At 35.2% G+C, this 24,014-nt stretch overlaps 1 protein-coding gene and 1 long non-coding RNA gene across 3 annotated transcripts in view; one reads left to right on the top strand and one right to left on the bottom strand.

Moving 5' to 3' along the window:
- The first annotated feature begins 1,499 nt into the window (after positions 1-1,499).
- On the top strand, positions 1,500-23,084 carry LOC136029099 (uncharacterized). The gene is made up of 3 exons (XR_010617974.1): positions 1,500-1,782; positions 6,864-6,977; positions 22,733-23,084. It is a non-coding gene; the product is annotated as an uncharacterized LOC136029099 (long non-coding RNA).
- The window catches only part of LOC136029098 (E3 ubiquitin-protein ligase ZFP91-like), a 37,422-nt gene continuing 22,039 nt past the window's right edge, over positions 8,632-24,014 (bottom strand). The window contains exons 1-3 of one of the 2 annotated variants that reach the window (XM_065707159.1): positions 22,099-22,257; positions 15,259-15,465; positions 8,632-10,323 (exon numbers count right to left, since the gene is read on the bottom strand). In XM_065707159.1, coding sequence (XP_065563231.1) covers positions 8,876-10,323; positions 15,259-15,465; positions 22,099-22,189 — 1,746 coding nt within the window. In that variant the 5' untranslated portion in view covers positions 22,190-22,257 and the 3' untranslated portion in view covers positions 8,632-8,875. Of the gene's footprint in view, positions 10,324-15,258; positions 15,466-22,098; positions 22,258-24,014 lie in introns of those variants that run through there. The other variant, XM_065707160.1, reaches the window with a different exon arrangement.

Here is a 24,014-nt window from a genome sequence, read left to right as displayed (position 1 = left end):
GGTAGTGCATCGTACTAATGAGGCCACAGATTTCAAAATGAAGCCGTTTGCTTCTTTTCTATTTTTTTTTAAACGCTAATGGCAATACGGTTAGTAAAGAGTGACCCTTATCCTTCTTGAAAGTATATAAAGTATACCGTATGTCAAATGTGATATCTGATAAGTCGGTAATTCAAAACCATAAATTAAAAGAAAAAATTATAATTTTACCACTATTAAAAAGTAAAAAAAAAACTCAAAACTTTAAAGAACACCAAAGCTTAAATAAAACACCAAACAGTCCTTGGTAAAGAAATTAAAGTAAAGAGTTACCATTAAAAATAATAACTAAAAAAGTGGAATTTTGCGACAATAAATACACCGCGGAATCCAATTTCTAATATGCAATTCATTAAATTAGAAGCTATCCATCAAAATTCATTAGCACAAGAAAAGTTGCATAATTTTAGGAAAAAGGAGGAAATATCCCAAAAGGAAGGGGATTTTGACGAAAGTTACACCATTGTCCAAGAACCCTTTTCCAAAGGTTCCAAGTTCTTATATTTAGAACATTTTGATTTTTTCAAAAAAAGTCCGACATTTTATTAGACTGGTGCGCGTGCATTAATTTGTTTAATTCCCCAAGAGGCGCAGAAACCAATGGTGGGGAGAATTACTCCTTCCCCTTCCCCCTAAGAAACAATTAGACATTTAAAAAATATTTAAAAATTGGAAAGTAAGAAAAGTTCTCTTGCAAGTCTTGGTAAAATCAAAGCTCTTAGTAGGCTGAAAAGCCAATTAGGGATGGGGGGGGTATACCCTTCCAAGCTACCCACTCTCTACATTTTCGTGGATTTGCACCCATGTTGCTTGGACTTGTCCATTCCCCTCTCATAAAAATATCCTGGTGGCGCTCATGTCCCCAGGGATGATTATATGGAACCAGTAGTCATAGGCTATTGGGAAGGGGGTTATTTGAGCAAAAATTCTTTGCTCTAGTGCTCTTTTTAAATAACAAACGAAATCTAGTCGTAATTTGGGATTATTACTTTATGAGAAATCTTTTTCACAATTAAAAAAAAAATCCGAAAAAAAATAGAATTTATCAGCTTTATCACTTCCCCGAGGTAAATCTTCGCTTAAACCATAGGTTTTGAGACTTCACATTTCTATTTTTTTTTTTTTTTTTTTTTTTTTTTTTTTTTTTTTTTTTTTGCTTAACTTTTCAGGAAAAAACGTTTGTGATATTTTCAATAAGAGATTTAACCCATCTATCATATAACCTCTATAGGGCTTATAACCCCATCTATTGATATACCAGGGGATGCATTAATCAAAAGCCTTTTTATAAAATAGTTCTCCGAGAGTCACTGCTCTCTTTAAAAAAAAGTATCAAAAAAAGATGCTCTGGGTTTCTCGCTTACCTTAAAGATCAAAACATGGACAAACATAGAGTTTTCGATGACCACCCATGAAAGAATTTTGTATTTTAGAGCGCCAATCCATATCTCATTTGTACCTGCCACATAAACGAATTGGCCATGACCGGAATGACCAAGAAAATATTGGACCCTTGACCTTAGCACACCCACACACCAATTCAGTGTCTTATTAGATACTGGCTGGATAATTTAGTAGAGTTTCGGACTTAGTTCGGACACGCAATGATATGATCAGAGGAGGTTCTAAGTGACTGCCCTTATGTTTGATTAATATTGGTAATTACCATGGATGGGAGCGGTTAATTATATTCAACGCACTAACTCAAACTCTAATTATTAGTTTAGTGAAATACCATTAAAGGTAAAGTTGTATTTCGAATCAATTGTTTGCTGGCGTGAGAAGAAAACGCTCATCTTCTATTTTTATATCGCAATCGCTTGTGAGGGTGTTTTCAAGGCCAAAAATCACTCCCCAAATAAATTCATTCAAGTCTTCACCTTATTTTTTACTTGTTCTTGTGACACACAGGCCAGCATACATATTGCGGCGCCTAGCGTAAAAGGCAGATGTCAAGTTTTACTGTTTTGTAATTTAAATGTTACAAATTACAAACGTGTCAACCGATCCTACTATACTGAAAAAAAATTGATCCAATATTGCCAGTCAAATAAGAGGTATCTTAAATGTCTGCAACAAATGGCTTAATAAAACACTACATTGTTGAAACTGAAAGCTAGAGCCTTCTAAAAGCTCTAGAAACTGAGCTATAGCTCCTTGAAATATACTTTATAGGTTTTGAATGGCAGCCACGGATCCAACAGAACATTATACCTAAATAAAAATCAACTCCTCACATAGAAATAATACAAAAGTGCAAACAGAATAATTCATATCTTAGAAACTTTGATAGGCTATCCCTAAAATCGAGTTTAATCTGAAAGTCGTTGAAATTTATGAACGACAATATAAACAGTTTGATTTAAAAACATTCCTTTACGATTTTATTCTTATTACGTTAAGTGATGGATCTTACTTATTTCTAAAATCAGATATATAGATTAATTCGGCTGGTCCTCACCAGATTACGGAATTCGCAATTGCAATCTGATTCTCACACGGAGTTGTGAAAATACCATTATATTTGTATTGTTATTGTTACATCTGGGGCCATATACAATTTTATTTTTCGGGCCGGTCATTTTTTCGGAGGGGGGGGGTATACAATTTTTTTAACGCATCAAACATTTGTTTATATACATTTTTGATACGTTTCTCATGAGTCAGAAAAACTTTTCCAGGAGGAGGAATGTTGGTGTCCAGACTACCCTCCCGGGTTACTGCCTTGATAACAGAAAAAGGGTGTCTTTTCAAAGTTGAATTCTGAACTTTAATAACAGTTGGCTTACTAAATAGAGAATTATTTCCTCGTTAAATCCAAAATATATAACTTGCTTAGCATGAAGATTGTCATCAGATTTAGTGAGAACAATGCCGAGTTTCTCGACCGGTGCTCCCAATGCCCAAAAAGATTTTAAAGGTTGAACGAGTAAGAGCTACAAAGAACTAGAATGAAACCGCCTGAAGTACAATGAAAAGATACGAAAGAGGAATAAGCGCATTGCGTTGCAAAAGTAAAAAGGGTAAGAAACACTACTTTAGATACTACGAGACCCCTGAAATCCTAAACAGTAGAAAAAAAGTTTGTTTTTTTTATCTATGGCGTTCATAAATAGGCTCTTAAGGCTGACTGTTTCTGAAAGTCGACGGACGGAGCATGCACATTTTTTCAAGTGGTTAAAATATAAAGCATCCGTGTTAAGTCTAACAGGTAGCAGAACCGTATCTACTTTACTTGGCAGAAAAGGAGAAAGGGGAAAATTCTGATGAAAGTGTTTAAGCATGCCAAACAGGGGTATACCCAGGGGTAGGGGTTTGATCCCCCCCCCTAAATTTTGTTTGACTCGTAAAAACGTAACAGAATGCATATAAACAAATCGGTACTTGTGTATTATTCAGAACTCACTCAATATGTGAAGTAAGATTATTTCGTGAAACAAACTACGGTGCAGGTACATTTTATGAGAAAATCCGGTTTCATAGCCACAAGACAAAACACAATTTAGTTTGCTACACATAGTGGTAGAAGATAGTGTCTGAACATGGATTTTGAAATGAAGATTCGGGATTTGCCAAAGACTGAAAAGGAGGCAATTATATTTTTTCAGGATAAGGGGTTGTTGCCCACAACAAAACAGTACGTCAATGGACACAACACGACTTTATACTCTTACGAGAAAGAACATTTTTGGAAGTGTAACAATAGGCATTGTTTGAAAAAAGTCAATTTGCGTGTAAATACGTGGTTTGCTGACAGTAGAATACCTTTTATTATATATCAAGTTTTAATTATTAATTAAAACTATAATTACAACCATTAATTATAATACTATAAACCATTAATTATATATCATCCTGCAATCATTTACAATCATGCATAGTAGAGTACATGTGGCGGGCGGCAGTAAAGGCAGAAGGAAGACCTCCTTTTAACGCGATTCTTAACGACATTTCTGCGTTCTGGGTACATAATTCCAAGTTGTAATTTTACATTTTTCCTAATAAAGTATTATATTTTCATCATATTTTTTTTATTTCATTAGCTTTATTAAAAGTCTGGGCAATATATTTGCACGTTAAGGGTGGGGGTTGTAGTGCATTATAAAAGATAGCTAACCTAACCACCTCTCTATATAAAATATTTAGTTAAAATGTACCTGCATCGTAGTTTGTTTCACGAAAGAGTTACATCTAATTGAGTTACACACTTATTGAGTGTGTTCTGAAAAATACACAAGTACCAACAAATCTTTAATGTTTTTTCCAGTTTTTCTATACCCCCCCTCCACCCCACCAACAGAAATTCTGGATACGGCCCTGTATATAAACTGGTTTGTTTTTACGAACTTCCAAGAATAACTTGAAATTCTGTGATAACAGTCAAACATTGAGAGAAGCGTTAAATTCAAAATCATAAACGACACGGTTTGTGAAGATGATTCCAAAGTAAACTAATACAGGCTACACTTAATTTTTTTTTTCTAGTCAGCGTACCGACAATCTAAGAAGTATAAAAGCTATGTGCTCAAGACTTAGTCATAAGGTACGGTGGCTTATTCATCTGCTCTTTTCTCTACTACTTTTCTGTTGTTTGGTCAACTGTGTACACCATGTAAAAAAGCTTTCTTTGTTCCTTAAGGTTTACATCATTATTTTACGAATAAATTCAATATATAATTGATCCCGTAATCATCCGAATTTTCATCGACACCATAACACAAACCAGATTTACATTACCTAGGCAACGTGAGGTGTTACAGTAGCAACACTTTGGCTAGAGAGCCTAATTAGGGCTGTGTATCATTCTATCCGTAATTTTTCCGAATGATACTGCTATAGCCCCTATTTACTATTAAATAAAAAAACAAGTTTTTTTTAACGGAAAGTAAGGAGCGACATTAAACCTTAAAACGAACAGAAATTATTTCGTATATGAAAGGGGCTGCTTCCTCATCAACGCCCCGGTCTTTACGCTAAAGTTTGAAAAACTTTTGATGGGTAAGACTAAACTTGATGAAACTTATATATTTAAAATCAGCATTAAAATGCGATTCTTTTGATGTAGCTATTGATATAAAAATTCCATTTTTTAGAGTTTTGGTTACTATTGAGCCGGGTCACTCCTTACTACAGTTCGTTACCACGAACTGTTTGATAATAATTACAGAACTATGTCATTTTGATGTATTTTTTCTTAAATATGATCGCTGCGCAACCGAATGGAGGCAAATTTTCTTATCCTTAAATACATCTGCACAACAATGCACTAATAATGATTTATCTTAGCCTAAAATGCATATCGGGAACCAGTTATAAGTACACCAATTAGGAAAAGTTCTAAGCGCCTCAATGACAAAGATGACCATAGTCTAACATTTGAATGTTATTTTCAATTTTATGAATTGCCTCAACTTTTAACCCAAAATCTTTCTTTCAATATGTAGGCTACATTGAAACTAAGGTTGTTAACCCCTTGACACCTTTTAAATGGTATATCCCATGAAGAAGCTCAAACTTGCAATATAATCCTATCTAACCTAGTTGCTACTATATGGCTATCCGTGGCTTTTCATAATCACACTAGAATATATACACGCGGCAACAATGAAAGAAGAGTACATCAGTCAGTAGAATTACATGACCCCTACTCCCTATAGACGACAGTCTAACAAAAGGGGTGGATCCAGCCCCCCCCCACATTTTCCTGCACACTCGTTCCGTTTTTTTCTTTTCTTTTTTAAATAAACTTGTCAAGTACTGGCGCCCTTGTGACATTGCCCTCCCCCCAAGATTTAGCTTTGGATCCGTCTTTGTCTAAAAAGCGATTCTTAATTAGCTCCCTCACTTAATTCTGTCTTCCATTTCTTTTGATCAAATAACAGGGGAACTAATTGGTAGAAGTTTCTAACTCCTTAACCAAGAAGATGACCATGCTCAAACAATCTCTTACTTCTACTTCCGGCAGCGGACATGAAACCGAATTTTTCATACCCTCAAATTCATCGGAACCCAATAATAGGAACGCAATCTATCTAAAGATGCCAGCTTCTCATCACAACCATCACCTAACTATAATTTTGTAAACTGTACTAAATGCTTACATACTTTTCCGTTATTTTATTTATTTATTACTAACAAAAGTGTATTTTGCAATCTAATAGGATCTTTAATAATAATATACTTATGTAACTCATCGCTTTGACAGTTAAAATTCCCTCCCTTGTCTTAAAATTTAAACAAGATGTTTTTCTAATTTTAACCGCAACACTAAAGTTGTCAGTTCCCCAAACCTTTTAACATGGTATTTCTGCCCCCTTAACCAAAACGTTGATTTGGTTCCAACGATCTATTCTTGCTTGAACACCCCCCCCCCTTCGTAGCGGACATAAAACCGAATTTTTCGTACCCTCAAATGCATGGGAACTTAATAATAGATACAATAACTATAAAAAGATGCCAACATCTCATTCCAAAGATTACTAAGACATAACAGCCAATTAGGCTCTCCTTCAATTACTAGCAAAAACCATTGTTTTTGGCCCCAAGCAAGATTTATGCTCATCTCTCCCAAACCGAATATCATTGTCATCATTCCGTCTCGAGATCCTTCCCACAAAAGTCGGACCCTTACTGCTTTCTAGGAATAAGCTCAAGATAGGCTGACCAGCATAAAAAAGAGGACGAAACCAAAGTATCGCTCCCGCAAAACACAGAAATTTCAAATTTCGTACATAATGGTTTTAGGGCTCTCATATACGAAAAAAATAAAAAAAATTCTTAGCATGCGACGTTAAATTGACGTTTCAGTTATTTTTTTTTTACAGGTGTAAGATGCAAGCCTGTTGCCCAACCCCGTAGCAGCGAGAACTAAACCCCAGCTCTACATTACCAAGCGGAGCATCAATCTACTGTGCTATTAACACTGCGCTCTCGTACAGGTGAAATTAATAAAATAATAATAAAAAATAGTAAGAAAAGGAAAATGGGAAGCAATTGATCGGATCAGCAATTTTCTAGTGATTTACTTCCAAAAAGGGACAGAAAGACGAACATTTATACGCCATTTTAGTAGAATTAGGAAAGATTTGTACCTGAGCTAAATATCAATATTCCTTCAATATTCCATTCAGCTTATCCCTAAATATTCTTCGTCTCTGTTTATTTCAAGGTAAAGTGTAGGCTGCCATATCAACAGCGGATTAAAGTATCTTTCTTTTTCAATTCCTTGATTCATAGTCATATTTTTTAGTTTCTGTAAAACATATTTGCTTGGGTGCTCCCTGTGATAATGTCGTACTTTGGCTAAGTGGCAGTTGGTAAATGTACTTGCCAAGCACAAATTATTTTCGTGCTTGGATAATGTCTTACTTTGGCTAAGTGGTAGTTGGTAAATGTGCTTGCCAAGCACAAATTATTTTTGTGCTTGGATAATGTCTTACTTTGGCTATGTGGCAGGTGGTAAATGTCCTTGCCAAGCACAAATTATTATCGTGCTTGGATAATGTCTTACTTTGGCTAAGTGGCAGTTGGTAAATGTGCTTGCCAAGCACAAATTATTTTCGTACTTGGATAATGTCTTACTTTGGCTATGTGGCAGTTGGTAAATGTGCTAGCTAAATATCAAACATATTAAATACCAATTGTTGTTAACCGCGATCAAATTGATCGTGAATCAAATTGATCGCGAAAAGAAAAACTTTATATTGGAGAACCAGGAAAATATACTTACTTCAAATATTATTCGCTTTTTTTGGCAGTTAGGGATGCCTAGGGTTCCCAAAGTTGAGACTACAAGTACTTTTTATGAAAAAAGTCAAATAGAAAAAAAAGAATCAACAAGCTTATCGTCCGAATCTGGGCACGACGTTCTAGACGTTTTACTACTTTTTTATATAATTTTTTTACTCCCCATACAATTCACCTGTTTTGGTGTTTCTTTTAGTTACCTGGAATAACAGTCTCCATACCCAATACAAATGCTATGCATTTGTCTGATTCAATCCTCTTGTTGAGCATTGGAGATAGAAGTGAAATTAAAAAGTAAGAAAATTCATCTACTAATCTCTTTTTTCTTGTTTTTTTTCTGTAAAAGATGATTCTGGATTTTAATAGAAGGAGGAGGATAAGTGCCCTTTTTAAAATTGGCTAACATCGGTATCTTTATTTATTTTCAATTTAATTAGCACCTGGTTTTTCCTAATGGGTAGGAGGACTACCGCAAGGAAGGGGGAAGGGTAACTGTGTCTGCTGGAAAACTAGAAATATACAACATGTATAGCAGCATGTCGCAAAATTATCCCAAAGGTATGATTTTATGATACTTTTCTTGGCAAAAACCCTTCTGTACCGTTTCACTATTAAAAATGTCTACAGAATTGCCTCCCCACCCCAGAAAAATTCATGAAATTCTTTGCGGGGGGAGGTGCTTAAAAATTGTCTTTTAAATGAGCTCACAAATTTTGTCTTTGAAGAGCAAAAATTTATTGACAATTCTGCGCAACAACTTTTTCTTAGCATACATTCTAAAAGAAAGTAATGTTTTTATTATTCTGAATACCAGTTTCTCAAGCTACCCTAATTGACAAGTAAACGTACTTAAGATTTTCTTTATTTTAAAGATGGATAAAACAATTTATCACAGCATAGAACTGCATATATACTTTAAACAGTCGCAGCAAAGATTCCGAGCGCTAGAATGAGGTAGAATAAAAAAGGAAGCAATCATCACGCAGAAAACAACGGTAAAAATTTACAAATCAAATTATGAACGCAAATTATCAAACATAGTTAAAGCTTTCAATTAACGTCACTGGAACGCTATTCACAACATCTTTGGTCAATTTAAAGCGTCTTTTGAAGTCGAATCATCGTCTGATTCGTCATAGCTTTGGGATAGAGAAAGTTCGCCTAAGGCGGCCCGTTTTTGCTGGACAACACATTTTCTCATGTGTTTTTCCAATGTTGAAGGCACTGAAAATGGCATGTCACAAAACCTGCATTTTAAAACGTCTTTACCGCTTCTTCCGTGGGTTTTCATATGTCGAGTCAACTTACTACTTTGTGCACAAGCATAAGAGCACATCACACATTTATACGGTTTCTCACCCGTGTGCGATCTCCGATGAACAGTTAGATTGGAACAATTTTTGAAAATCTTGCCACAGTATTCGCACGTATCATTCCTACGAGATTCACGTTTCACAGCGTTATGTAATGTTGCAGAAGAGTTACTATTCAAAAGTCCTAAGCTAATATTTTTATAATCTGTTTTGGTGCGTTCAATAAAGTCCATTCCCAAGGGAAACCTTGACATAGTATTGCAAAAATCCTTTGGTTGTGATCGTTGTAGCCAAGCAGTTTGGGTAATATAATCTAGTTCTTCGGTTTTTGGTTTTTTCATAGCTGGATATGAATTTGCTTCTAAGCCCCTTAGGAGTCCAGCGTTAAGATCTAAATGAGGGAACACTGGGAAAGAGGAGAAGTGCTTATGCTCTTGCTCTTTGGAGAAGTCTTTTCTTTCTTGCTGATTTACCTGTTTTAAAAAATCAGTATAATGTTTGAAGCCAGGAATTCCAAAGCGATCCATTAGCTCGGTAATCGAGTTTGAAGCTGGTTCAGGTCTGCTGTCAGGAGTCGACGGAGAGGAAGGGTTTTTTACACTAAGATCTTCAGCTGTTTCATTTCGATCTTCTAGGTTGTGTTCATCATCTGAATTTGAATCCACGTCAATCCGACATTCCTCTTCTTTTACTAAATCGTTTGCTTCTTTTTTAGTTTCAAACCTCTCATTGTTAGATGATGAACTGCTTAGCGGTGTTCTTACACTTTCGATTACAGCATCGTTTGTAGGGGTAGTTTTCGTCATAGCTAGATTTAAGTCAAAGGGAGGAGGGTTTTCTGAAAGTGCACGAAGATTTGGGGGATTCAAAGTAGTTGAAAAACTTCTGTCAAAAGGAAATCGCAAAAAATTGAAAGGATTAGAGTGACCAATCGAAAGAGGAGCTGAATGGCCCCATATAACCGAAGGGAAGGACATTTGGGAAGGTACTTGTGGAATACTCCTTACAGAAGTTTGATTTGCATCTGAACTCACAGAAACTTGAGGTGTAAAGGCTCCAGATATGCTACCCTGGTCATCTTCTTTCTTTATTACATCGCCAGAAGTTTTATCTTCAGTGTCTTCTATATACAGACAAATGCCGTGATCATTTTGAATGTGCTGGACAAGTCTGTGTGCAGAGGGTAGGTGCTTTTTACAAGTCGAGCAGGTGTAGATTGGCAAGCCTAGAAAAAGACACGTTTATTACGAAGCTGAACTTTATTTATCCTACAATATAGATCTTCACTTAACAGAAAACTTTACAGCTAAACGTATTGACTTGGTGATAAATACTATACTGTTTCGTTAGACATACATATTAGTTTGATTGTTTTTATTTAATTCAGAGCCAGCTATTACGTGTGTATAAGACCTTTTTTCCGGGGAGGCACGAAGTTTTATAGCAGTCAATGTTTTACAAGAATATCTGTAAGTTAGCATAACATATGTATATATACAAGGATGAAAAGCTGTAGAAAATGAGCAGAAAAAATGTATTTTGTTGTGAGTATATACGTACGTAGCTTCTACTCTAGAGGGGAGGGGGCAGCCGATTCTCTGATGAAGGGCAGGGGAGCTGAAGTTATATTGGCAGTTCACAAAACCTTACATTGGCACCAAGTTCTATCATACCTATGGAATCTTTATTAATAAGTTATCAGCAAAAATCATAAATCATCAATAAGGTTCAGCAGTAATCGTCTTGGATTAGAGTTAAATCTTTCCAAGACATTATGGATAATCGCTTCTTGTTTGACTTTTATTCTGTCATTCCTGTTGTTTATTTCCAGCTTTTTCAACCATCTACCTTTTATCAACTGCTTTTTCAACAATCTGCTTTTTCAACCGTATCCTTTTCAGCCATGTCTATCGTAAATTTGAAGTTCTAATGGGGCAACTGCCCTCCCCCCTGTCCTCTTCCGTACGCCCATGGTTGTGAGTAAAGTTTAAATATAATCAATTTTCAAATGAACCAAATACTTTTAAGTTTTGAAACAATAAAACGCAAAGAAGGTTTATTAATTTACACTAAATCAAGAGCTTATCCAGGATTTTAGTTTAGAAGAGGGGAATTTTCGCGGCGGGGGGGTTAGTTTACAATAAAATTAAGGAACGCATTGTAATTTGTTTATATACATTTTTGTTACTTTTTTACGAGTCAGACAAAATTTCGGAGGGAGGTGTTCAAACTCCGTAGCCCAACCCTCCCCCTGGATACAGCCTTGTAGTAAACCTTATATAAAATATACACTAAATGAAGAAATGTGCACATATTTGGTTGATTATCTTTGCCCACTTCCTGAAATGCATTTTCACTAGAATGGATATGACTATTTCCTGCTCTTGATTTACCGTTATTCTCTTTAAGACGGTCTTCATATCTTAAACTAGCTTGTGATGTCACAAATCTTTTCACCTGGGTCCTTTTCATCACTAAGCTAGGAATTGATTGATCCCTGGCCTACTGACGCAGCTGTTGCATCTTTCAAAGTCAAGGGTCATCCCGTCTACAGATGGCCGTAAACATCCCTCGGTGGGGTAAAGGAATCTTCCCAGACGGCCAAGGGTCATGATTGAGGTTGTTTTCTTCCCCGTGTGACACCCCTCTGTTCACAGAGACCTTGTCATATAACATATGACAGATGAGACTAGACCAGCTAGTTGGTTATAATAGGGCTTTGATCGGGTTGCGTGTTTGGCATTCTATTTTGTCATGTTTTTTCCTTGGTGGTAGCTATCCTCCATGACTAAGCGCTTTAGACATTTAAGTAACTTCAAATGGTACTATCAATTATTGAATGAAAATATTCTTGGATATGAATGCATATCTTCCAGGTCGGACAGAAGACCTTAAGTTTCAAACCTGGTTAAATCCCATACAGTTCATGAAAATACGCCTTTATAGGGGCTTTAATTAGTTGTTTTAGTTCTTTGTCTCTTTGGAGCTATATCTAGGGGAGGGAGATCTTAACCATTTTAAAAAACATGCCTGGTAGCTTTTGCACCCTAGTTTCCTAAAACTTGATGCATACGGACAAAAAAAAAATCGAAACAAATTGACGAAAGAATTTCCATCCCTCAAAACACAAGATCTTAAAAAATCTCGATTGACTTTGCCACCAAACAATCTACTATTTGCTAATATCAGTCGTCAGATACCGCTCCCATGATTAATGCCATCGGTTCAATTTTTTAAATATATTTTTTGAAATTATATTCAAGGTGCGACTCACTTATTTATTTTTATAACGCGTTATTATCAGACATAAATAACAGTTAAATAAGGTCTTTGAATAAGGGAAATATTATTGAGTTGTTGGGCATGTTGCCAAAACCTGAAATTTATCAAAGGGTGTTTATTCTGCTTTCAATGGGATGTTTACATAAATAAATTTCAAAGAAATTAATCAAATTTTTTTTATCACGTGTTGCATAGATTTCATACTGCACCGATATTCAAGGAAAGCAATAATCATCTTAAAGCATTTTTTTGGTGATAAATGAGGCCTGGAGCAATACTGTTTCTTTGTTTGTAAATCTTACTAGTAATTTTGGTCAGTTGGTTATATATAACTATTTATTTTAGTCAGTATGAATATATTTTGAGAACTAGCGGTACTTGTTAATTAAACGAAATAAGCTCAAAAATTATGCTTAAGTTAGGTTAAGGTAGATTAGGTTTAAGTATTAGGTTAGGTTAAGTTTAAGCATAGCAGGTCTGGATACAAAATGTGTTAGCTACAATTATTCTGTATATTATGAAGTAAGAATTGTTTTCTAACTTCATGCTGTCCAAATACTATACCCCCGCCCCCTAATGTGCAAATATTTAGCCAGAAGTTGATACGTCCAATGTATTGTATCACCTGTCACTTGTCATTGTAGCTATAAAACCAGTTTTTTGAGATCTAGCCTAAGCGTGTTTCATTTAATTAATAAATACTGATCTAGCTAATGGGTAAAAATGTAGGGAAACAAACTTATTTTGTACAGTTATGTTAGAGCTACACAGGTAACCAGCGGGAGTCCTCTCCCTAAAACCGCTATAACTGTTTTAATGTTTTCTAAAAATATTTATTCATATAATTCACCTGTTTCTTCGCTGTTTGCTCCTCTGAAATAAAATCCTAGAGTTTTTTTTCAAATTTATTTGGCTTGCCACACTGTATCATCAGGTAGGAGAGGGTTGGGTCAGGTCGGGTATTTCCCTGCCATCCTCTCCGGGAGAGTCAAGAATATATAAAAATGGTAATTTTATTATAATATTCAGGAATAATCAGACATTTTCTGGCAAAAAGCCTTTTTCACAACCTTCACGCTCTAGAACAAATTTTGTAGGCTTGTGCCTTGTTAGAAAAATGTCTACTGTTCCTATGGATGCGTGTCCGCACGTCCAGTTTATTGTAACTGAGGTTATTCTTTCATAGTAAATGTATATTTTTAATATGTGTATATAGGGACCAAGCAATGCTTTTGGGCTTTGGTACCCCATTGGTTATATACAATCTTGGTTTATGCCGGAAGAAGTTTTCTGGGAAGTAGAACCAACATAAGATGTTTCCATCGGGACATTTGTTTGAACAAGTTTTAGTTCTATTTATTAGAAAATGTATCTCAAAGTATTTCAAGCAATAAAATTAACGACAGATTTTTGGAAGAATTAGTGGAATAAAAATAGAATAGATAACTCCAGAATTTCAGCTACTTTTAGTAAGCGATATAAAATTAGAATTTGGCTTTGTGTGCATTCCAGTAAGTTAAAATTTGGATACCAGGTTTGAGGGATGTAGCAAAATCTAAAACTTGTCCGGTATTGCATACCTTAAACATATTTGATTCACAATTGGTTGTCTTTATTTAGTTCTTGGTACACGATTCTATATCACGGTACACAACTATTTGGAGCACATTACATGATGCTTCAAATTCAGATAAACGTAGTAAGAAGCCCAAAGAATGCCCGCTAATAAAGAAAATCCCTCATGTATGAAAGAGCTATGATGAGACAATTTTTCTTTTGCTGGACATTGAGTGGCTATTTTCGGTGGCAGGGGGAAACCGCAGTGTTCAACCACAAATGAAAAATTGAGCATTGAGCTTATCATAGTTTACGGTGTGGAACCAGCTTTGGAGAATAATACTGTTTTGCTTCATGGTTGGCTACTGTAGCATCATGGTGACCACGCGTTCAGAGTTTACTGGTCATACGGTAATGGCTTGAATTTTGTGAATATTTTTGATCCTTGGATCTATGCCTGAGAAGAACGAATAAAACCAATTAAGAAAGAATTGTTTTAACAATCCTGTAATAGTTCAGACATAGAGAAACACCACAGTAAGCATGCGCAGTGTCTTCTTTTATTAGCAATGGCCTAATCAGGGAGAAGACCTGGGGATTCTAAATTTCATGTGTTCCAATGATTATAACAGCTGTTGATAACTTTCCTATCACAAGAGATCTACATCAATACAAATCCTCACAAAAACAAACAATTGATATGAACTCTAATGATAAAATCAAAAAAGTTTATGTTCAATATGCAGGCATGATATATCCTCAAGGGAAAACTCACTAACTTCAATTTATTATAGTTAGAGGAGGATTTCCTGCCCAGTTTAAACTACAAAAAGAAGAAAATATTCTGTGCCGTTGAGACAACTGGGACAGTGAATTTCGGCAAAGTCTGATTTCCTTGAAATTCATTGTTACTATATAACGACAAGTTTGACTTCATGTCAGCAATAGTTGGTTTCCAACCGCTTTATACCAGTTCATTTCTTAAAGCGAGATTTTGTTTCATGGAGGACCAGAGCTACAAATTCATAGAGTTAAGGGTACAACAAAATTTTGATGATTTGGGTCCATATATTCATTATCGGAGAATTATTAATCCCATAACTTAAATAAAAGTGTAAAATTTAACTAAGAATATAAAATAATTAAATATATTTCAATAAAATTATCTTTTTTCTGTGTATCTAGGATACCAGGGAGGACCAAAGCTGCTGATACATAGAGTTAAGGGTACAACAAAGTTTGAGAATATAGGATGAACTTTTAGGTCTCCGTCAGGATAACTTAGTTAAAAGTATACAATTTAGGAATAAATGTAACTTACCATTTATATTTGTGTCATTTTCATAATCTCTTCTTTCCTCAGTGCCAGATAAGTTTATTGGTTGTAGTGCAGTCTTCTCTTCTGATGAGTCATTTCCTTTATTGCAAGTGGACGCTTTGTGCTGAATAAATTCAACAATTTCAGCTAAAGGGAAATCTTTCTGGCAAGATCCGCAACGAAGCGAATCTCCTTTAATTTCGCTTTCACCTGAAAAAAAACTTTATCTTTAAAAAGTGTATGCAAGTTGATGGTAAAGATGTAATTACATCCATGGCAGGTTTTATCAGTCCCTCAAATATTTTTTGACACGGCCAAAGGCTTGGGAAGACGAACGCGATATATAAAACCTACATTTTTTTTTCGGAAGGGGGTGCTTCAGTTTTGCATTGCAACACTGTAACTTAAACTTTTTTTTGTAACTCTATATAGCCTATGTACATAAATGGAAATTAAATGAAGTGAACTGCGTCGACTTTAACAATAGAGGGGGTGGTATTGGGCACCTCTAAGTGTAACCATTGGATACAGCACGCACGACGTGTTACCATTGCTAAGTAGGCTACATACAAAGTTAGTTTCTTATTTGATATTTCTGCTTTCTTGGTTGAATTTACGCTTTGCTCTTACCCATTTGAACGCATTAACCAAGAGACACTTTGTTTTTGCCTCTTCTGCGCTTAGAAACGTGAAAATATGATTTGATCTTAACTACTGTACCTTACCACAAACAAGCAAATAGGTAGGAATTTTGGATGAGTCCTAAATAAGTCAAAATACCCACAAATATCCTACTTGTGATTACTGTTTGAGAGACAATATTCAAGAAAATGTAAGAATCTGGATATTTTATGGGTTAGGTACGGGATCAGCATTAAATCTAATTTTTTTTTTTCATCGATTGATGATACAAATTTGTTTTATATTGACAATTATTTAAAAAAAAATATTATGAGCACTCCGCAGTAGCTGGAAGATGAATATAGGGGTTGCGCACTCTTCATTCCTGTTTATCAACTGCTACATCTAGTCCAGAGGTGTAATTTCGTCAAAATCCTGGGGACGGAGAAGTTGGAGCCAACTTACCCAAATCAACTGAAAATGATAGTGAAAATTGAAAAATGAGGCATATAGTGCCATAAAGGTAAAGATATATTAAAGAATCCCGTTTCTGTGGATGCTTAAATTATGCAGACTTATCTTAGTTTTGACAAGATTTTTGAAAATGACTAAATTTCAGATAGGGGGGGGGGGGCAAACTGGGGTCTTGGGCGTCTAAGCTGTGAGGAGCAGTTGTCCCCCCTTCATTATAGCAAATTACGCACTTGGTATAGTCTAGGCATATACAAAACTTTTCTGGGGTATCAACTTCCAAAAATGTAACTAAAGCATTTTTTTGGAAAAATCAAGATATTACAGGGAAGAATCGCAAGAATCTTGAAACTTCAATCGAGAGATACGGAAAAAATGTCATTGCCTTCAAAAACCTGATCAGGTGCTATGATCTTACTGACAGGTCATGTAAAGTAATCTAACTGCGTGGACCCTATGGTTGAATTAAACATATTTCTGGAAATATATTTCACTGTGAGACATTGTGAAATTGTAACTGATAAATTAAGAGATTCTGGCAATCGTTTGAGGCTGGGGGGGGGGCAAATGTCTCAGAACAATCGTATCATATAAAAAATAAAAACAAACTTAAAAATAATGTCATCTTGATGTGGGTGGGCCTGGAGCCACCCTCCTCCTTTTGCATATATGCCTACCCGTAGATATTATGCCCTCAACTATAATCACGGCAGCTAAATAACTAATAGTGAAGCGGCTAAAATAAATATAGAATTGTCAATCATGATTTCTGTGTGTGATTTTTTGATTTACTAATTAGATTGTAACAACAACATGTATGTCTGACATTTTGGCTGTACGTCCTATTTATCAAAACCGTAAATGATTCACTGTCGGATGTCCGAAGCATTTCAATGAATTTCAAAGGCATACCTGGCGAGAAGCTATTAACCAAGGTGAAGCATCGCGTTTATACAGAGTTTGTGGTCACTCTGAAATTCAATTTTACGGTCTATCGTTAAACCAAATAGCATAAAATAGACAAATGGTGTGTCATCAATCGCGTAGTAGTGTATTATAAGAATAAATTGCAGAAACGAAGTTATATATTACAATTCTATGCGATGACTGTCGTGGCTTTTTTTCTGACTTGGCTAGTAAATAAACATCATCATCATAAACAAATATCAATCCGCCCAAATTGCTGAATATTATTCTTTCATTCAAGTTGTGCAAATGCACGCTAGAAGTATTTTGTACACTTAACTAACTTTGAACTCAGGCATTTACCTTTTTGCATCAATACCCTTTCTAAAAAGGGAACACAATTTTTGTTGGTAACTTGCAACCGATTATATCGGCCTTAACACACCTTAATCTATAAAGGCTTGCTGGGATAACTTTCTACAGTTTATGAAATTAAAAGGATAGACCTACTGTTTGTACTAATTTGCTAGCTAATATTTGAACATACCACTCGATACGCCTCGCAAATTTTATTCTGAACATTTTTTTTTATTCTTTTTTTTCCAGTTTATTTTTTGAATTTCACTCAATTTTGTCCTGGTAAGTTTTTGCTGTAGGACAGAAAACAGAAAAAAAGGAAATATACCATCTAGTGCTTTCTTAAATATAATAGACACTGGTATCCCAATTCGCGTTCCAGCCCCTCCTCCCTTAAAGTTGCCTGATGTGGCCCTCGTCTATGTTCAAACGTTTGCTGATTTCGTGGGTTTACTTTATTCTTTGTGCTAAATTCTCATCAATTATTGCTTCATAGTGCCAAATAAAGCCAATCATAAATTAATATATAGCCTTGGACTATATTTCCTCATAATAGGGAGAGGGGTTGATAGTATTGTGAAGGCAGGGAATATTATATTCAGAAAGAGTTGGGAATCGAACGGTGCATTTTTTTACATTTGATTTTTGTCCTATACAGTAAGTTTCCCTATAAATTTACTTTAGTCGCTTGGAGCTAACATGTAATTCAGCTTATTTTGAGTAAATTTTGCCGATCAGAAGTAATATTGATAACAAATGGTATGTTTATTTCTTAGTTCTACTACTAAATGAAAAAACAAGTTTTTTCAAGTGAAAGTAGGAAGCAACATCAAAACTTATAAAGAAAATAAATTATTACGTATACGAGGGGATTCCCCCTCGTCAATACCTCGTTCTTCACGCTAAAATTTCTTAGTATTTCTTAAAAAGCTTCTTATTGTTTTAATTAAGCTTAATCATAAAGAGAGCGGTACTGATGACGGGACAACTCCCCTCATATACGTAATAATTTTTGTTTATTTTAAGTTTTCATGTTGCTCTTTACTGTTAGCTGAAAACACTCGTTTTTTTATTTAGTTTATGGTTGCTTTTTAAATAATGCCAGGAAATTCAGCTCTCCCTCTATGAAAGATTTCTTCCCCTCACGGATAATTTGTCCGTGGTAAGTTCCTCCCATATAAAACACCCTCCCCCGCCAGGAAAATTCCCACAAAAATTCTATTCTCACCGGAAGTTCCCCTGGGAAATTTTTTGCGGACACTTCCGGCTGAAAAATTTTTCTTGGAACAGTTTCATTTGAAAAAAAGTAATTTCAGATGTTTTCCAATCGTACCAGAGAATTTCCCCACCATGGAAAATTTTCCCGCAAATCACCCCTAGTAGGAAGTTACTCCCGCAGGAGATTCCCCCTGGAGAATTTATACCGCAAAAAAACTTCCCAAAAGAGAATTTTTCTCGTGGAAGGTCCCCCTCCCTACGAAAAGATGCTCTAGACCATTTCAGCCCGGCAAAAATTTCCCTCGGACAATTCCCCTCAACATCTTCACATGTAAAATTGATTCGGCGAAAAGAAAGTAAGACAAATAAAAAGAATTTCGTATAGGAATTCGGGCCAAATCCCCCAGTGTAAAATTTCCTCTGGAAACTCCCCTCCCAACGAAAAAATATCCCCGTGAAAAATTACACAGCAGAGAATCCCCCCACCCCGAAAAATGTCTGTATACTTCCCAATAATAAATAACAAACAAACAAACAAAAACAAATAAACACGCATCCGTGATCTTGTTTCTGGCACAAAAAAAAACATATACAATATTCCACAATTCTGCAGATGGGAACTTGAAACTTCTACAGTAAGGTTCTCTGATATGCTGAATCTGATGGTATGATTTTGATTAAGGTTCCTTGACTTCTAGGGGTTGTTTCCCCCTTATTCAAAAATCAGGTATATTTTCTCAGATTCGTAGATTCTGATGGGTGACACTAAACTTAATGATCTTACATATATAGAATCAGCATAATAAACCGATTCTTTTGATGTATCTATTGATATCCAAGTTTCATATTTTGGAATTTCGGTTACTATTGAGCCGCGTCCTTACTCCTTACTTACAGTTTGTTGCCACGAAGTGTTTGATAAAAAAAAATAGAAACAAGAAACAAGGCAGGGCTTAAAATGACGGCACCGATGATTATATTTGGAAAAATACTGAAAGGATCATTGTATGTCCATCTTTTAGTTGTGTAATCAATCGGAACATCCCTAAATTTACCACTAAAAGGTAAGATAATTCTTTTGAAAGCAGCAACAGATTGAAAATTTTTTATGGTAATATTAGAATTGTTAGAATAGAGGGGGAGTCTTAGCCTTCCCCTCCATTCCAGGTAGATTTTGATAATCACCTATAAATTCGTAAATTTTAATTTAAACCGTTAATAAATTAATTTCGTTAATTGTCATGTAGCAGTTCCTAAAAAAAAAGGTTACCTTTAGTCCAACTTCTTTTGAGTTGAGTTCAATGAGGACAATTGGGAGGGGGATAATTTTCATCCTAGATTTTGAAAAACATTTTTATTCTATATCTTCATAAAAATAATCAAAAATATTTTCTTCCAATAGATTTACAAATACTTTTTTTGTATCTTCATTAAAAAAGAACTGAGCAAAATAATTACCCCCTAAAATTTTTAAAGTTGTACTAAAGATTGAGTTAAACCCCCTCCCGAGAGATATCCCGTGATAAATATTCTGAATAGGATTGAACTCGATAGGAACACGGCTGACCAAAATCAAAACGCATTGTCTGTCAATTTAAAGTTTCGTACAATGGTCACCCGGAGATACTATCTTGAATGGGAAATGACATCAAATGCTTCCCCCCCCCCAAAAAAAAAGAAGAAAGAGCCGTTCAAAATATTTTTAGACCAAACAAACTTTCACCAATCGATATTACTGAGTCAATAATTTGATGCACATAACTTGGAACTGGCTTCTCTATAAGTTTTGGTTTTCATTTGGATTACAGAGTATTCGTGATCAATATAAACTTTGAACTAAATCAAAAACAATAATAACAACATCTCATCTATGAAACTATCAATGCCTTAAGTGTTGGATATCTAAGAAAGCTAGAATAAGCTAAACTATAGACCCAGTTCTAAGTGTTTTTTATGCCATTTATAAGGCTCGAACCATTTTCAAGTTTTTCTCAGTGGCGCAATTCCCGAAAATGTAGTGAGATAACAACGATTTCTCTTCTCTTCCGTTTAAAAAAAAATGTAGTTATAAAAAAAGGGGACGCAATTTTTTCGTATATGTTTAGTGATTGACCATTTCAAAAGAAAACATGTTAAAACATGATAAAAATATCACCATTAGATTCCTTTTTTTGCTGTTTCAAAATCTCATGGCTACTTTTTTGATAATCCACCCTCCCCGTTAATACAGTCTCTTTTCTACAGTCTCTAGTCTCTGCAGTCTAACAGGCTTTTCTGCAGTCTCTATTCGCTGAAGTTTAGTTTTGCCTGAGGGGAAAATAATATAGCTATGAATATAATTATTAGCTGAAATTATTTTAAAAAGTGGATAGCTTCATAGCATATTGTGAAGTAAAAATTTCATTGTTTTAGTGTTTTCTTGTATTTTTTTTTGTTTATTCCCCGGGCTATATCTGGGACAATCAAGGTCGGGGCCGCACTTTCAAAAAGCAACCATGACATTTGGAAATACAGTAGTATAAAATAAGGAATCTAATGGTACTACTTTTGTTGGTACTTGCCTATTATATAAAACATACTCGAGAAGTGAAGTTTCGTTAACGCTAATGAAAAAACAAAACAAACTATGATGAAAATAGAATACTTTATTTACAAAATTATGAAAACTACAACTTAGAAATATGCTCCCAGAACTCAGGGTTACATTTCCAAAAATGTTGCTTCTCGTAAGAGTACAAATTCATGGTGTGTCCATTGACACAGTGTTTTGTTTTGGGCACAACCCCTTATCCTGGAAAAATATAATTGCCTGCTCTTTGGTCCTTGGCAAATCCCAACTCTTAATTTGAACATCCATGAAAAGACACTATATTCTATGACTGGCTAAAGCAAATTAACCAGTGTCCTCAAGAATCGCGTTAATAATGAACGTTTCTTTGTCTTTGAGACGGTCAGCCGACGCCGAAGTGCCCAATTTAATAATTCACAAATGACGTTCACAATTTTGCTAGTAAAGTATTCTATTTTCATCAGATTTTATTGTCATCAAATGTCACTTCTCGAGTGTGTTTGATATAATAGACAAGTACTCTTTTGTTTGTTAAGCATGTTTCCTTCAGAAGTGGTCAATCACTAAGTATTTACCTTTGTTTTCTTCACTTTTTTTAATGAAAATGTCCAAAAAGGTATATATGGAACTAGGCGGTAATTCCCCCTCCCCCATCCAATCAGTGCCCAAAGGACAGCTAACAAAAACAGAGTTTCTTTTACCTCTTTTCTCCATATCTTTGAAACTGTTATGCTGAACCGACTGAGGGAACAGCAATGCCTTACTTCCAGATTTATTGTCATACAAGATCATTATTTATCACAAGTACATTGAGGTTTATTTGTTTTCTCACGTACTTATTCTACATACAAAAGTAAGCGACTAAAACCTTATAAGAAACAGTGTCCAAAAGTTGTACAATCAGATCCAACCCTGGACGGGTAGGTGGGAGTTACAACTCACATTACCCAATCGGGTATATTTCTTTGTTTTGAACGCCCATGTCGGAAGTTCGCCGACTTTTTGCAGTACGCAAATTAAGGGAACAGTAATTTGTATGATAAAAGTATAGTGTTGCCATCCTAAGCATAAAAGACTATCTCGACGGTCCTGATTTTTTGGTCTAGAGTATTTTAACAGGGTATCTACTGCATTATTTTACTGCATTATATTACTGCAATATTTGATTTTGTGGTAAATTTAGATTTTCTATCTAAGATATTTCTTTCTAATAAGAAATACGGTCTATTGGGGGTGGCATTGATAAGAAGGGAGGGACAACCATAATAAGATCAATTTTACTTGATAATTCAAATAAGAGCTGCCCTGAAACTTTAAACAAATTTTGGATTTCAGGGGGGTCCAGGCCCCATTACCCATGTGTCCGTCCCTGAACTCAATGACGGCTGGCTTAGTCTACCAGGTGTATCTCAAGGAGTCCCAACTTGGTAACGGGTATAAAACTAACCTTATTCTAAAATCAGTAATCAAGCCATCGGAATGACGGTTTCAACAGTTGCATTTGATAACAAAACAAGACGACGCATGGGACTGCTGTGACGTATATTTATGAGAAGGGTAAAGTTTCTTTGTCTCTTAACGTTTTTGCTAAATATCTAGATGGAAGGAGGTTTCAAGAAGCCTGAAACACTTGATGTTGTCGAATATTTTGGAATATGGTTTTGCGTAACTTTGTAAAGTGTGATTTTGTCATTCAGTGATTTTTGTCAATTAAAGTTGACATTTTACGGAAATTTCTAAATGTGAAAAGGACTATTGATAATGATATAGGCTTCCTTCCCAACCTTCAGATTTGAACGTCGTTGCTAATACGTAGTGATCGTCCCTTCTAGGATAGCTATTCAAAATTAAAACATATTCAGTGTTGTTTTTTTTTCATCTGTATTGAGTATATTCTAAATATGCGATCATTTTGAACACGCAAGGAGGATGACCACGGAAAAAAAAGCTATTTTTGACTGGAATTAATTAGATAATTTCTGTTTCCAAAGTTTAATGGAAACAGGTCCTTTTGGTCGAGACAAGTCAACCTACTTAAAGGAAAATTAAATCTCGAAGCCACTTACGGACTATCTAAGTAACAAAAATATATAACTAGGGGGTTTTAGAACCTTGAATTGAATCTGGTACTACCACTTTGCCCGAGCAGTGTAATTTCACCAGCCCAGGGGCATTCACTTGAAAATAACTTGTGTCCCTAGGAATCCGGCTATTCAAATAGGCTATAAAAAAAGGCTATTAAAAATTTGCTACGCATAGTGATAGAAGATAGTGTCTGAACATGGATTTTGAAATTATGATTTGGGATTTGCCAAAGACTGAAAAAGAAGCAATTATATTTTTCCAGGATAGGGGGTTGTTGCCCACAACAAAACAGTGCGTCAATGACACAACATGAAATTATAACTTGACCTAACCTAACCTGACATCGTAGTTTGTTTCACGAAACAACCTAACTTCGCTTATTGAGTGTGTTCTAAATAATACACAAGTACCAAATTTTGTAAATAAAATTCCTGAAAAGATAAAAACCCTTAGACAAAGGATTACAATTCCTATAATTATTAAACGTCTGGGGGGAAAGGCTAGAAAAAAAAACCTTTCTTCAAATGAAAGT

The sequence above is a fragment of the Artemia franciscana genome, chromosome 7, assembly GCF_032884065.1.
Source record: "Artemia franciscana chromosome 7, ASM3288406v1, whole genome shotgun sequence".
NCBI lineage: Eukaryota > Metazoa > Arthropoda > Branchiopoda > Anostraca > Artemiidae > Artemia > Artemia franciscana.
Note: the sequence above shows the minus strand (reverse complement) of the source record. Positions and strands in the feature narration are given on the sequence as shown.